Consider the following 16,493-nt stretch of genomic DNA (forward strand, 5'->3'; position numbering starts at 1 on the left):
AGCTACTATGCATTGGATTGTCATACCCTGAAGGAGTGGTTCTCAAACAGGAGAAAGCATTTGAAGGGGCGTGAAGCCGCTGTCAACTAAAATCTTTTTCGCACATGGCAGCTTCTACTTATTTCTCTGTGTATGGTCAGAATTTAATATTTGAATATTCTCTCATCAACAACTATTACCGTCACTGCCATCCAACTATCAGTTGGGATTTCTAGCGTTCTGGTTGCTTTTTTAATTTCATGATACGACGATAAGGGGTGTGTGAAATTTTTTTGCTATCATAACGGGGCGTGTCCAAAAATGCTCAAGAACCAGTGCCCTAGTGACTTCCAGATTTCATATTTTGCAGCAGACTGGTAAATAACAACAAAATCTTTTCTGTGAATCTGCAAAATTTGTATGGACTCAATGAAACGATTTCTTTGTTATTTAAATAAAAGTGATTGGCATTAACCTGATATAAATACTTGTAATGCAAGTCCTAGAATATTTTTGATGCCTGGTTAGCAGGCCCAATTTCATTAAGAGTATAAAAATATTTATGGTTGTTTATTGTGGTAGTGGTAGTGAAACTGATACATTCATTGTTTGTTTATTTACAATAAAATTAGAAATTTACAAGCCATAATTTGATCAATTTTAAATAAGTTTTAATGATTTGTGTTGATCATGTTTTCCGTTAACGGACGTAACCAATGAATTTGATTCCATGCCATTGTCACGAAAGTTAAAGATACTAAATTATATTTTGTTATCACTATCCCTAATTCTCTATGCATTCATTTTCATGATTGAGCGAGTTGCATGATATTTGTAGTGAGTTTGCTCTTGATCATTTGTGATGTTCGTCATTTCATGGACTATTCCGGAAACGGTTTCAACTGCTGATCTGAATTTATGAAACCCTGTCACAGCAGCTATTGGAAATTTCATTGTTTGCACGTATTTAATCACCCAGGTTGGGTAATATAAGCGTCATCTATTCATGAATCAATAAAATCTGATTTTAATTTGAGCCCTGCGTACCGGTGACTAGTCAACCAGCCACTTTGAGGCTGAACACTTTTTAGGTAAACACTTTTAATTTAAACACTTCGCAACACTTCTAGGCGTTCAATTTTTGGATCACGTTTCGTGTTCAATTTTCCGGGTTGAGCAACACTTCAAAATTTACAGTGTAATGTTAAAATTGTAATACTTATCTTCATTTCTGGTTGGTACTGTCTGTCCTTACGAAGTAGTTTGGCCTGAATAAACGTTTTTGGCTCAAAAACTGACAAGTTTTTACGTGAAAAAACTAGTATTTTAACGAAATCTAGCCCTATGAAGAATTCCAGTAGTTACATCACATATTATGGTGGAAATAATTAAAATTTGTTGTAGTACAACGACAGATACTTCCCTACATTCTCTGGTAGAAAGTGTCTGTCTTTATTAAGTAGCTTGCCAAGAATGGAAAGAGAACGTTCAACAACAGCAGTTGTTGGCTGACAACACTGACACACGGTGTTGTTTCATTATGATAATGTTGTCTACATCACAATTTTTCATCATGCGCTTCTTGATATAATAACGAATGCCCACGCAGTCTTGCTTCAGTTATCGCGGTACGTTGGCCCTGACACCATGTCAACCTATTACTTTTCATTCAGTGTGCATGCCTCATTTTTTACATCGCCTAGGCCAGGTGGGCGTCTGACTTCGAAGGCTTCTCCAAGTCGTTTCGACACCTTCCTATCTTTCATTATATCGCTGTCTTGTTGTGTATTGGAATGATGGAATTAGTAGCAATTAATTGAATTGAATTGACAGTTTATGATTCACAACGAGCAGACAATGGGCCGCCTACAACGATAGGCCTATAAAGTAGGCTACAAGCTGTAAAATATCAAATGATAAGTTCACCGAAAGTGCAAAATCTATGATACACATAAAATGCAGGAATCAAAATAATTTTGACTTTGTAAACAATTTCGCCAATTTTTGACCTAACGCTACAACGTTAACAATATTTTGACATGTCAAAAAAATCGCCCTAGTGATGACATTTCGAAATCACGGTCACGGTCGCGTAACCAGTCAATCATAGCAGCATCTGATACGATGCAGAATGCCCATTATTATTTTGACGAGATCATTCTTAAGTCTAAACCCTTTCTGGAGGAGTCACATCTAGCACAGGTAGGCTAAATCTCTGATCACTTTTACGACAAATTTCCGAAACGTTTACAGCCAGAAATAGAATCCTATGCGTTATTTAGCATTGAAACAAATGCATGAGCAAGTAGCGTGCTAACCAATTTCTGATTGCTATGCGCTACGAATCACGTGATCGAAGTCCTGCAATTAGCCTATTGCGGAAATGCGCATGTTCGTCAGATTATTAATATCGTTGGTATGATTTTCAATTGAAAAATGAAATATATACATCTATGAAGCTATTACTGTTACATTGTTTGGACTATAGAACGCCTATCGCAGTCTTGTGGTGTTTTGAAATGATGAAATTGTTAAGAATAAACTGAATTGAATGAACCGTGACAGATGAGGTGGTGCACTTTAGGGCTGGGCAAAATCGAGTAGGCCTAGGCTACCTATGCTTCGAGTCGAGTATTCGAGTATCACTCATTATGACGTCACAACATAATGTACTACGATGTCAAAGTTCAAATATGTACCTTTCATGCCACCACAAAGAACAAAATGCCTGTTATCCGTCACATTAAAGATACTTTGGTATTTTTGACCATACCGATTTAATTGCGCTTCTTGACAATGTTGTGGGATGATCATGATTTAGGAAATGTGTTGTTTCAAGTTACGTTCGTAGCTTTGTACTACATATGTCTCGTATGCTGCGACACGGCCAATCAAGGTTTCAAGGCTTCCTCAGTGGAAACTGGAAATAGTATCAAAACTATAATTCTCGTTAGTAAATTAACTTTCACTTGCGAGAAACGTATAATTTCAGTACTCGAAAAAAATCGTCTTTTACTACTCGACTCGAATCATTAAAATTAATACTTGATTCAGATTCTAGTACTCGAATCATTGTGCCCAGCCCTAGTGCACATACTGCACATGCACTATCGTCACATAGGCCAAATTCTTTTTACCTCTCTTTGTGCGCGATACGCAGCATTATGACTACAACACATCCTTGGTCTATACATGCTACAGAGTCACATCAACATACTAATCGTTTACCGATTCCCAAATTCAATTAGGGATGAATCAGGGCGCAAATATCGAAGTGTTGGGGGTTTATCTAGCCTCCTCCTCGTCATTTGATCCGCGAAAGCGGTGTCTTTAAAAGCCTAGAAGTGAGCCGTGCTACAAGTCAGCATATACGGAATCATAACACAGAATATCGGCGAGGTGTAAAATAACCAATGCCGTCGAAACATCATGAATACAACAAACAACAAGAACAGCAGGAAGGTTCAAATAAATAACGAAAAAGATACGAATAGAATTTCTGGACCATTAATCTCTTTGATCGGCATTTAAAATATCGTAACCGGATCATGCTTGACGAAGGTGGACACATAATGTAATAAAATATTTAATTTCAGGTCCAATAATCCGAGCCTATTGAAGGCGAATTACATTAGCCTACTTTCTTCCAGCAATTGCAGGCCCTTGTTGCCTATTAAGATTTCGCGTCCCTGACATTCCCCGGTTTGATGTGCTCGGCCGCGACCGCTGAGATTGATCACCGTTTTGTCTGGACGGGCGTGACATCGACTGCGCTCCATTTCGCTGACCAGAGGGACCCTGTCGCCCACGGGTTGTCGTCCTGCCATTATTGTCTCGCTGATTGGCTCTCCCTCGATTAGTGTTTGTAGTCTGCTGCATCTCGGGCCGCCGCTGCTGTTGCTGACTGGGAGATGTGCTGGGTCTTTGTTGTTGGCGGTCTTGGTTAGACGTTTGCCGTTGGTTTGGTTGCTGTTGCGTGTTTTGGCTTGGCTGCTGTGATGAAGTAGTCTGACCTCCAGTGCCAGATGAGACTGGTGAAACGAATTTCGCGCTTCGTTGACTCGACTGCTGTATTTCTTGTTCTTGATTCGGCTCGCCTTGTCGATCGCCAGTTTGTCGTCCGGAAGGTCCCATCCTAGATTTGCTGTCTTGTGTAGTAGATCCACCGTCGGTGTCCTGTTTTCGAGACTGTTCCACCGGCTGTACTGTTTTAGAATCACTTCCCTGTTGTTTAGATTCACTTCCTTGTGTTTTGGAACCTTTGCTTTGCTCGGTGGAAGATGTTTTTGAATCTTTAGTGTTTGATGGGTCTGAGTTTGAATCAGCGACGCTGACTGGGGAAACAAACACCGGAGTCAACTTCTGTTCTTGATTTGACTGCATCGCAGTATCAGTACCCTCCTGGCTCGGAGCAACAAAAACCGGCGCGACAATATCCGTTCCTTTACTTGTTTCTTGTTGAACACTGTTGGTTTGGTCCTTCTGTCCATCTTTCTTGGCGCCCGGGCTTTTAGACGGGTTCGTTGTCTTTTTATTTTTTTGTTTCTTCTTTAATCCCGACCGCCTCTTGGCGGCGGTTCTTACAGGCCGGCGGAGTCTAGATGTGCGACGTGTCCCCGTTGCTAGCCGCGTAGACCAGCACTCGCCACAGTTCGTTCCATCGTCGAAATCGTAGGAATTTTCGTCGTCGTCGGAATCTAGTTCCGAGCAATCACAATTTCTGAAATTTCAGTACACCACCATGAAAATGACGACGTGAGCCAATCTAATAGCACTATCCTACAGGGTTGGTGCTATTATATTCACAATAAGGCCAGGTCAGCCATACTCGCAGAAAGGGCAGTCTCTATGTTCATGTTCACAATCACGGTCAAGGGTTAATGTCATTAGGGTTGGCGGTGACGTCCTTATGTTGTGATACTATAGTCAATATTTGAAAATATGGTTGGCGGTACTGAACTTGAGTATTGCTTTCACAACTACATTCATTGCAGTAAAGAATTTATTAACTCGAAGACTTTTCGTGTGCCCCTTATCGAGAGTTAACGGCACACTCAGAGGTCCCAAACTGAAATGTGCTCGCGGGCCAATTCCCTACTTTTTGATGGCGCCACGGGCCGCAGCACCAATAATATGGGAATTCAATGTATTTCCAAGTAGGCCTTAGTTGAGGAGGATTTGGTTGCATATACAATGTTCTTTCCAATTCTCTACTAGTTGCTGACGATTACCCCTGACGAGTGGTAGCCGAAAATATTCGGGTTTATTTCAATATGAATATACTATTCAATTGTATATTGAAGTTCTGTACCTCCAAGAAGCTCTTCACTTGTAAATGGATAATTTTCCGTGAAGCCAAAAAAGTGGGTATACCTAGTATCCTAATCAAACGAGAAGAATAAATCTGGTATCTTTGATAGATCTCAGATTCGAATACGGGCTGACATCTAAGGATTACAATTTCACACTGAGAAAGGTGCTCATTGGCTGGAATCCCTTTTAGGATGTAGTAAATAAAATTTATTGGAAGATCACAATGCACCCAACTACAAACAGTTGGTCCGAGAATTGGCATCTGCATATGGAAACCTTGGAGCAAACATGAGCATTAAATCTAATTTCCTGTTCAGTCAACTTGATATATTTTCTGATAATATTGTTGATTAGAGGGAATAGAATGGGGAAAGGTTTCACCAATACACCAAAACAACAAAAGAAAGATATCGCTGCAGATGAGACGAACATCATTCGAAAAACAGCACTAAATTGCTTACAACCGAAAATAGTACAACAACCAATTTTGCTTTAAGATAAGTTATTAATAATATATTCCAACCGATTATTATAATTTAAAATAGGTGGTTGACATAAAACTGATTCAATTAATGCATCCTTATTAGAGTATTTAGGTAAATACTTATGTACATGATTGAAGTTTATTTATGTACATGACATCCGTGAAAGTCTCCAATTATGATAGATCTAATACCCCAAAATATAATTATGTTGATGTATTTTGGTTTAAAACAGTCTTCAGCGTGCCAAAATAACAAGTAGATTGAATTTCTGAACTTTATAGTACGACTGAGCCGATTTTTTTATCTAGCCCATACAGCAAAAATATGAGATTTTGGTCAGAATATCCCCATGGATTTTCTACAAAAATAGAGCCAATTTGAAAAAACCAAGGTCATATTCGGAATCAGTGCCTCTCAGAACCCCCAACCACTCTTACTTTGTCTGCGCTAGGGATGGTGTGAACCTCTGAAAGGTTCAGGTTCGTGTGAACGCGAATCTTTTTGAAAGGTTCTGTGTGAACACGAACGTGAACCTCATGACGTCACGTGACGTCATTTTGCTAATTCCAGCCCTACATTTCAGTGAAGCGATATATTAATGTACAGTAGTACACGATACCTAGCGACGACTCGGGCCGAATAATACCACAATGCTGAAGTGTAGGCCTACTGACTTTTTAAACGTCGCCAAATGTATCAACTGGGGCAATCAAATGATATATTAATCCCATAAGATCAATATTTTCCGTAGCTTTGCCAACAATTTCGACGAGGACTTGCAAGGGAATTTAAGCCTACGCCTTAACGGTCTAGGCCAGCTCGGACAATCTATTCGTAGTCTCAGTGTTGCTACGTTGATATTGAGCAAAGTGTAGAATGGGTTTCAATATACTTGCTACCGATGTTACCCCATTAACAAGTTATACAGCAGTAGCCAACACCCCAATTGCACTGATTTGGGTTGTATGATACAATTAACATACGAAATCGAGATTGACCCCATGCGCTTGCTAAATTTGTTCCATCAGACAACAATATCAATTTCATTGATTGGTCGAATAAGCATCATTCGCTAACTATACCTACAGGTAGCGCATTTCGCTCTTAATGATTGCGAGTCAAGCTCACAGCAGAAAGTCACTAAATATTCAGAAACGGAAAGCTGGATATTTCAAACAAGCTTCTTTAACAAAATAAGTAAAATTTTTGAGATTGTACAATGCACAGGTGCATGCTCGCATAGTGTTGATTTTTTTTATGCTGCCAGCGCCATGCATACAGTGGCCCTCAGTTGAAATGCAATAAATTCTAACCAAAGATGTTGTAATGAGACGATAAATGTAATATATGTAAAAGGTTCACAGTGCAGAACCTACCAAGGTTCGTTTGTGAACGCGAACCTCTAATTTTCTGAGGTTCACACACAGAACGCGAACGTGAACCTCACGTTCACACCATCCCTATAAAATATGTGTTGACCATGTGTTATCAACCAGACTACAAAGCCATCAGCAATGCCATGCGACATCAAAAGACGCATCAACTGTAAATAGCATGTAATAGTATAGATTCATACTTTTACTAGTGTCTACGTCTGTTGGAAATCTAAATATTAACTGTCTCAAGCTTCGAAAAATATCATAATGCCTCTCAGTGCAATGGAATTAAAAATATATAACTTGCAAAAGATCTATGTAACTCAAGTTTCGCATACTCATTATTCGAATAAGGAAACCAGCATGATTAGTACGAGTTTTTACAGAGAAAATACGGTGCAAACGACGAATCCCATGTAGTGATTCTGAATTTGCGCTATGATGACGTCACGATTTTCCAATTATGACGTGGTAGTTGATTGGCATGTATGGCTCTTTGGGAGTTAAAATGTAAAATATAGGGTCAATATCGCTCATTGGATAAAAAAATATTCCCGACCCCTGAGCTAGACGCTAGATTCCAAAGAAATTTAATATCTATTACTAGATCTCAGCCTCAGATCGATGAACAGTAAACAATGAACATACGTCCGCACTTACAAGCATATCATGTCGTCTTGGGCGAATGTGATAACGTCGTCGAAGTCCGATATCGTAGAATCGAGGTCAAGGTCGGTGGCAGATCCGTTGAGAGTGTCAATAAAATCCTGTTTATAAGCGACTGAGTCAACATCGGGGCAACTTGCTGATTCCCTGACGAACAGTCCGGGTGGGTAACCTTGGTATTAAAGGTGCAATTGTTAATGTAGGCTACGAAAGGCAGTAAAGTTAATTATCTCCAAAGAATGCTGGTGCTGTCAGCTTCAATAGTTTCTACTCTGCAGAAAATTTTACTGCTGTCAGTTTTCAAAATTCCAACAGATGTCTTTGGGGCTAACGCAAATTGAGCGTTTAAGATGAAAATATAGCTACAATTCTCGAAGCTATCTGTTTTGCGTCATGCTGGGTCTGCATCAGTCAGTTGCCATGACACAGTAGTGTGTTCTGCTGCTACAATTTAGGTTTATCTCGAGAAATCAGTGATGGCACAGAACACCACAAGGGCTCTCCGCGGTGCGAAGTTCCCAGTAGCCAATTTAACATGAGTATGACTCCACATGGGCCATGACGACTGTCCACAGCACGGTCGAGAATAGCAAGGAGGTTGAACATCAATGGATTAGGCTTCCTAAACGGAATCAGTGAGTTTATGTGGTCAGGGGTGTACGAGTTTCGAGTAAATGTTAAAGGGTGTACCATGACGAAAAAGGTTGAAGAGCAATGTACTATATATAGTTGACTTAAAAGTGTTGGAGTACTTCGCCACTGACCACCTCTTCACATTACTCAGATATTTTTTGTTGCTGTACCAACTTGGAGTCGGGCTTCTTCTTCCGTCTTCGAGATCGGCGTATTCTCTGACGCATTTCTGCGCTGCCTTGAGGACTGGAGACACTCCACTCACGAAAAAGGGTAGATTTTTGATCCAACATCGAATCGTGTCATTTCCTCCTCTGAATAAAGTTACAGGTACCTGATTGGCTTTAGTGCGAAATAAATTGATTGCGATATATGAATTCAAGTATAATTGGATTTTTGTTCGTCCAGACTGTATTACTGAGCTTATAATGACAATCGAGAAGACAATGTCATGATAACTGCTAAGGGCATGCTGCTGGAAACATGTATTGAGCATGCAAGGTCATAATTTCATTCATATATTACAAATGGAGTTTCGTGGTCGAGTCCTAATTTTAAATATATGATCTCAGTATACTTGATATTCATTATTGTTTGGCTTCCTGAAATAGATATATCAACAATTCCATCTTATAACCGAGTTATTTGAGTAACACTCATATATCATTGGTTAACTGGTCGTAGCCTACACATTCGAACCTACAAGCAGGTGCCAAGCTCTATTTTTAACGGAATTTGGTCAACAATAATTGCGAAAAGTTAATGTACAATGTACAACTACATACTATTTCTGGGGAAATAGATAGCCTCTTCCCTGTTATCGTTTTAGTAGTAGCCTAGTCCACCGTGATTATCCACTCTGTAGAGATCATCTGATTTCTAGGGGAAGCGAGTGGCGCAGTTGGTTAAACACTGCAGTCACGACACCAATGGACGCGGGTTCGAATCACGGTTCTGACCCACTTCTACGTGTCGGAGGTTTCTCTGGGCTCCTCATCGCCGACCTCACTGCAACTGCAGTGCATTGAAAAGCCCAGACTGAAAGTGAGCCGTGCTACAAGTCGGCAGCAACGACCTCGATGGGAACGCTTGGGAGCGAGAGAGAATGAAGGATGACTGCGAGAGAGATTGAAAGACGTTCCCAAGAATACTAAAAGCAAAGACTTCTGAACTTTATGAAATTTCGTGTCGTGGAGCACAAGGCCTAAACGGCGATAAGCTCCACTGTGTTGTACCCATTAATACATACATCTGATTTCTAAATCTTACGACAAGTCTATAACTATATACTCACTTGCAAGTCTTTTCGTCCACACCTTCAAACCAACTGCTGTGGTAAACAGCGTAACTTACTGGTCCAGCCCATTGTCTACTAGAATAAGTACTATAAACTGCTAACTCCCTGCTGATGCAGCCGGGAAAGTAAGCGACGATTTTTGAGTCTTGATGAGTCGCGCTGCGTCTCTTTCTCACTTTGGCGATCTTGGCGTCTGCGAAATAATCTTCCGATACCACATAGTTGACGCTTTCATCGTTGTCCGCTTCGTCCGTTGCTTTTTCCTTCTCGTCTGTGATTTCTTTTTCGACGTTATGGCAGCCTGCAGAAGCGAATGAAAGCTAACGAGAAGAATGCTGTTAATAATGCCAATGGATGCGGCATTTTCAAACTGAATTAGTTTCTATGAATTTCCATATAGTAAGGTCATTTTCAGTCTTAAAAGGGCGGCTACCAATTTGTAGTAATTGTTCATATTGACTTGAAAAAATTATTTCACGCCAGATTGGCATAATTCGCAGAGAAGCTCATGCTAGCGGATTATAACATTACATCTGGTATAGATTGGAAAATAGAGGGATGACATTTCTCGTATCAACTATATTGTATATAGCAGCAGTTATTTCATACACCATAATGAATGCCGTTATTTCTCATGATGTCTGCGATATATTTCCATAACCACGTCCGTGTGTTCTTATATGTTCGTTTGCTTAAGTGTTTTGTCGCATATTTATGCACGCTTGTTATCCGGGACTAAACTGAATTGTTTTAACCTTACAGTAGGCCGGCGCGGCGTTGGTTTGATTCGTATACGTGGAGTGCATATAGAGGTGTGGGGCAAGACTTAGAAAGCCTTACAGGGCTGTTTCTGCACCTTCCTTATCCAGCAGCATATGTACATCACGCACGCACGCACGGTCTGCATATACAGTGCATATAATGCACGGATAGCGAGTATGTATATATATCATGTGTTGCTTATAGGCTACATGAGTCGGTATATACGTCGCACATATACGTCAAGGACAAAAATACAAACGTCCGATTCACATTTCGATACTGCAATTTACTCGGTCGCTTTATCATTTTACTGTCCTTTTCGTTGCACCGTCCCAATTGCGGCATTTTGAAATGATAATACAATTTAAACGATAAATCAGTGGTTCTTAACCTTGCTTCCAGCCCCCCCCCACCAAGGAGCTATTTGGATTTTGAAGGGGGCGGAAACGCTCAGAGGGCGATATGGAGGACGCTAGGCTCAGGGGGCAGTATGGGGGCGCTGAAGAAAAATGACTTCGCAGTAGATAATGTAGTAGTAGGACATATTATAAATAAGTTTTCAGTACAAATAAACTGATCTCAAAATTTTTCGTCGGCGCCGACAACTTTTGCTGCATATTTTTTCATAAATGTAGAGGATTATTACACAGGGCAACAAAATTTTTTTTTTCAAAAATCATGAAATGTGAGATTGATTCAGGGGTAATTCAGGGGCGCTGAGTCTGAAATTAGCATTACTCCTGCCGAATTGGCTCTATTGTTGAGGTATTGCGCTTTCCTAGATATGCCTTGAAAAATAGTACGTTTGTGGGTAATATCTCGCGCTGCAGGAGGTGAATATGGGCTTAGATTAGTTCATATCATCTCCCATCTAGCACTAACATATGAGTTGTAATGCACTGATAAAGCAATAATTAGTTTTATGCTGAAAGTTATCATTTAGAGACTATTTTTCCGACTGATTACGTCAATTACCCCCCTTCATTTGAGCTAGAGAAAGATTCAAATGACACCTATCTCATTACCGATGATTAGTGGGCTCAACAAGTGCTGTTACGGCACTGCTTCTTACATATTGTTTTATTTCAGTTCCTAAAATATGGGGTATTTCAGTCCCTAAAATATAGGGTTATGGGGCGCTAGATCACGGTAATTTTTGAAAAGGGGTGCTGGAGGAAAAAAGGTTAAGAACCACTGCGATAAATGAATGGCGAATGAATGTTACATCTATAGCGCTGAGTCGGAAAATAACGCTTAATTCCAAATCCAATCCTTTACGTTTACACTGTTACAATAACATAACATAACATTGTTGGGTTATATTTTTCATCTGAACAGTCACACACAATGTACAATGCGATAAGACACAATGCGATGTCATGAACAGATAGGCACGCATCACAGATAGACACGCAGATAGACACGCAATATCAGTGTCTAACCGAATGAAAATGACCAATCGTTAAACGTCAACGCAACGCAATCCTGGTAGGTATTGAGAATCGACCATATTCAGATTCACCACTGACTGAACGCCCCAGGCGAAAAATTTTCGCTCCATCAACGCCAAGCAGAATGGCGTGGATAAAATTGACTTTTTATATGCTTCTGCATCAAAATCCAACTTATCGTTTAGGGCCACATTTAGTTTCGAAGGACCAGCATAACCGGTTTTAGCCAAATGTCACGAATTTGCTCCTAAAACGGCCATTGTATTTCACATTATAATCTTACCAAACTTGCGCGCATATATTGAAGTAAAAACTGTATTGATGTATAAATCAAAGACTTTTCAGATCTGGATCCAATGCGGCTCGATGAAATTATAATCCTGACCCGTCACTTCTGTGTTCATGATGATTCCTTGGTTAGGTATTGGCAATATATTGAAATTTGCTACACATACCGCGAATGTGTGATGACTTGTTTAACCACGATTGGATCAAGTTAACTCGAAAATTTCAGAATCAGAAAGAAGATAGCAGAGGTGGTCAGTAACGAAGTACTTCTACTTTTTGAAAGTACTCAAGTAGTTTTCCTCTACTTCTGGTACTTACTCAAGTAGATCTGATTTTCTCTACTTCTACTTCTACTTCGTAATATTTTTGATCTACTTACTTACTTTTCGCTATTTTCAGTTTGTCAAGTAGAAGTAGTTTAATCCCCAAATACGAAAGATAGCCTGAGGAATCTCGGGACTGTTTTCATGGAGTACAAACATTTATTATTCATAAAAATGAAGTAAAGCCCAGAATGTGGAGTGACAAATATGTTTTCAACAAAGTATCAGTGAATATGATTTAGGTACCGGATTGCGTGGTTCCGCTCACACTGCATTGTCGCCCATATCAAATATTTCATCACAGTAAATGGCCCACCACAACGTTTGAAACTACCGTTTCGCAATCTAGCAATTACCTATCATTTCGTAATCTAGCAGCCCATGACGTGTCCTGCTAATCTGGAAAGTCCAGCTTTTTTTATCGTTACACCTGTTTTAGTAGATCACCTTTGAAGCTTTATGGACGAATGACATGAAATGTATTTTCCGCTTTTTAGAAGTGGTATTTGTATTTCACTTTCAATTGCGAGTACCATAGTTTGAGTTCTAATCTATTTCAGTTCATTTGTCTGCAGAACATACATAAAAGAATAAAGGCATAAAATAAAGAGTAGTAATGATTCTATTTTCCGAAAGTAAAGCTAACGGTACACTAAATATAACTTTTACGATCCACAATATTCGTTATTAACGTATACTAATCGCGCAAAGTGATGATACCGTATCCTATACATTTTCTACGTATTGCTCTTCGCCTAAACTTGGGGCCTTATCATATGGGGTAGGGCGCCATGCCATGATATTCTCTAAAACGGGCTCTTCTAGTAAACAAAGGGTTAGTATCGCATTTTCATATCAATAATATAATTTACATCCCATGATGCTATAGAATGCCTATTCTGTCGAAAATTACCTTCTGGGATGCATCAATACGAATCAAGCTCTCTGCACCTTCCGCATAGCTCAATTCGCAGCTTTTGGCAGTCCATGCAAACGAATTAAGTCTGTTTTCAAAACTACTTACTTGAGTAGATTTAAAGTCGGTCAATTCTACTTCTACTTCAAGTAGTTTTAAGTGGCTTATTGAAGAAGTACTTCTACTCGTACTTGAGTAGATTTTTTCTTCGCTACTTCTACTTCTACTTGAGTAGCTTTCTTGACTACTTTGACCACCTCTGGAAGATAGTCACTTCCATAAATCGGACATTCAGAATATTCTCATGCCCCTGATCTGGACCTGAAAGGGAGAAATAAGTCCGGATGCAGTACTGTTTCCGCATAAAACGCCGGATTGATCTTCGATGAGAATCCAAAATCATACTCCAGTATATCTATAGAACCGAAAAACAGACACGTGATTACTGCTTACCTTGTGACTGCTTGCATGCAACTAATAGAAGTGCTATCGTTATTATCCAGATACGATATTTCATCCTATACGTTCCTAATTCTCTGAAAGGAACGTTTCTCGATTACAATTGTTGTAATTTTTCGGGGACACATAACAATCGCAATCCAAGTGGGTATAACTCATTTGCGTGTCATTGCGCCTTATCACTTTACTCTCCTGGACCAGGAACAGGGATATCTAGAACTCCCAGATATCCCTCGCAGGAGTCCCTCCTAACTAACCACTCGAAAACAAAACATCAAAAATATACTGAGCATCGCACACCCTACACCACAAATGATCTAATGAATATTCGCAGTGCTTGATTAACTTAACTTAACAACTGGAGGGATGACTATGTCTAATGTGAATCGCATGCAAGTCACGCGATTCATTGAAAAGTAGTGGATTTGCTGAATATAATGGATTCCGGACAAGAATATTGATCTAAAATCTACGAAAGCATAGTAATTATCCGTACGTCAGCGAAAAGACGTTCGATAATGAATACGTAACACAATTCTGATCCTTGTTGAATTCACGGGCAGACTTCTGATGACGTCACAACGCTCCCAAATCTGAAATTTCTACAGCACGCAACAGCGCGTTCCGCGTATATTGGTAGACGTACACCCCGTGACCCTAACATCAAACTGCTCTGCAATACCCCAGAAATATTGTTATTAGCTAGCTCACTGTAGCATAACCTCTCTGCATCGTCGTGTTGATTACTCGTCGTATATCCATTTATGCAACTGAATTTCTTTCCAATCTGAACTGGGTCAACGGAGGAGACCATGATTTCTTAGACAGATCTCTGACTGGGTCATCGATCAAATAGATTATTAGCATCTCCTCCATCTACAGGTTTATTGCAAGAATCGTCCTGAAGTTCTGAGGAGACAGTTTAAGTATATGATCGATGCCCATTCATTATTATGTATCAGTACTAGACGGAAAGGATCAAACCCCGAGGCATGACATTTGATTGGTGAGGCTTGAAACATGATACATCAATTTTAGATGCCATCATATATTAACGCGATATCAAAATATCTCTAAAAGATAAACATCAATGCTCGCGGCCCAGGTTAAAATCAACAAAACTGAATTGTTGCGCGATCTATATCTGTGAAACAAACCGCCACAGTCATGCATACGGATTCGGTGGTGAATCAGCATATCATTATGATGCCATAGTCACAACTCCATCATAAAACAGAAACTAAACATTTGGAAGGCTTCTGGAGGTACAAAACTTCAATATCGCCACCACAGCGTCCTTAACTGGTTCATTTCTTTGTACGTAAATTTTGATCGTGATGCAAAAGACCAACAGGTAATAAGCACCTAGTTTTAGTTTAATAAACAGCAACAACAATACCCGTAGTGTCCTGCACGCATTGCCCATTACTGCGCCGCTGATTGAGCACTGTCACTATCGCTGTTGCTCACTTACTCCTGAGGTGCCACACCGTTATGTCCGACGAGATTATTGCGTCACCATGCCAAACTCCGCCACAGTGCCAGATTTGAAGATCGCTTTTAGGGGTTCAGGGGCATTGAGCAGAATATAATTTATATATTCGTAATCAGTACCATAATAGCTTTTGATTGACACCGGATTTATCAATTTTCGCGCTCGGCAAGTCAGTCCAGATATTGCCGTAAATTGCGTTTGGCCAACTAGAGAGAATGACGTGACCCTAGCGCAGAGAGCCATGCGATCTGGTTGTGCCCACACCATTGTAGGACACTATGTCGCAACGACCGATATGTACATGATGATATTGTTAGTTGCGATTAAGAAAAAGGTTGCTCCGAAAAAAACCACGCTGGGACAACATTAAAAACTGACGAGGCTCTGTAATCAAATCTGGGCAGTGTTGGCAGTTCAATGGACAATAGCTTGTCTAACATTTCTCATTTCGTATGGAGGTTAAAGGCAAGTTAATCGTGATAAGATCTTTTTTCTTTTCAACAACCAGAAAATTGTCAACTCATATGTTACATTTTCTCTCAGCATGCTGTTTGTTTTGGAAAAATGAAATCGACAGGGACAGGAAGATCATGAATGATAAAGTAATTCAGACAGCATGGAAAAAACGACCATTTACCGCGATAGATATCCTACTGTTCCATGAAGGCTTTCGCAATTTCTCGGATTCGAAGACTTCTCAGCTCACTAGTTTGTCTCTCCGCGGTAGATATGGATTTACAATAATCACACATTAATTTGTCTTTGCGTACGATTTAGCTAACGCTTCCGGCACTGGGATCATAGTTACCAATTTGCTAAATGATTAAAAACACCGCGAATTCCGTTCTAGAATACCCTGACCTATTAACTATATATATATGCAGCTGTTATGACCTGTAATATATAGTATCCGAGCGCTATGATGTAATGTAATTGGCCCAGATCGTTCTACGCTCTTTGTAATTATGACGCTTGTATAGAATTTAACACCGATATTATAACACGGACCTGTTTCGATATTGGATTTGAGGTTTCAAAATGACCCCTTCT

General features: G+C 39.9%; 1 protein-coding gene across 1 annotated transcript; it reads right to left on the reverse strand.

Annotated features, from left to right (window-relative positions):
• Nucleotides 1-3,586: 3,586 nt before the first annotated feature.
• On the reverse strand, nt 3,587-14,018 carry LOC145441301 (uncharacterized). The gene is made up of 5 exons (XM_080319125.1): nt 13,943-14,018; nt 9,747-10,050; nt 8,627-8,766; nt 7,814-7,991; nt 3,587-4,699 (listed from the first exon to the last, which is right to left on the reverse strand). The coding sequence occupies exons 1-5, from the start codon at nt 14,004-14,006 to the stop codon at nt 3,616-3,618; spliced, it is 1,770 nt and encodes a 589-aa protein (XP_080175251.1). The 5' UTR covers nt 14,007-14,018; the 3' UTR covers nt 3,587-3,615.
• Between the last annotated feature and the right edge of the window lie 2,475 nt (nt 14,019-16,493).

Source organism: Botryllus schlosseri, chromosome 6 (genome assembly GCF_051294905.1).
Source record: "Botryllus schlosseri isolate E-star chromosome 6, Bs_hap1, whole genome shotgun sequence".
In the NCBI taxonomy this organism is placed as follows: Eukaryota; Metazoa; Chordata; class Ascidiacea; order Stolidobranchia; family Styelidae; genus Botryllus; species Botryllus schlosseri.

Coding starts and splice junctions, on each gene's coding strand:
- LOC145441301 (XM_080319125.1), bottom strand. CDS start 14,006: ATGAAATATCGTATCTGGATAATAACGATAGCACTTCTATTAGTTGCA. Junction 10,051..13,942: donor TGCATGCAAGCAGTCACAAG/GTAAGCAGTAAT, acceptor TCGCTTCTGCAG/GCTGCCATAACGTCGAAAAA. Junction 8,767..9,746: donor GTGGACGAAAAGACTTGCAA/GTGAGTATATAG, acceptor AACTTTATTCAG/AGGAGGAAATGACACGATTC.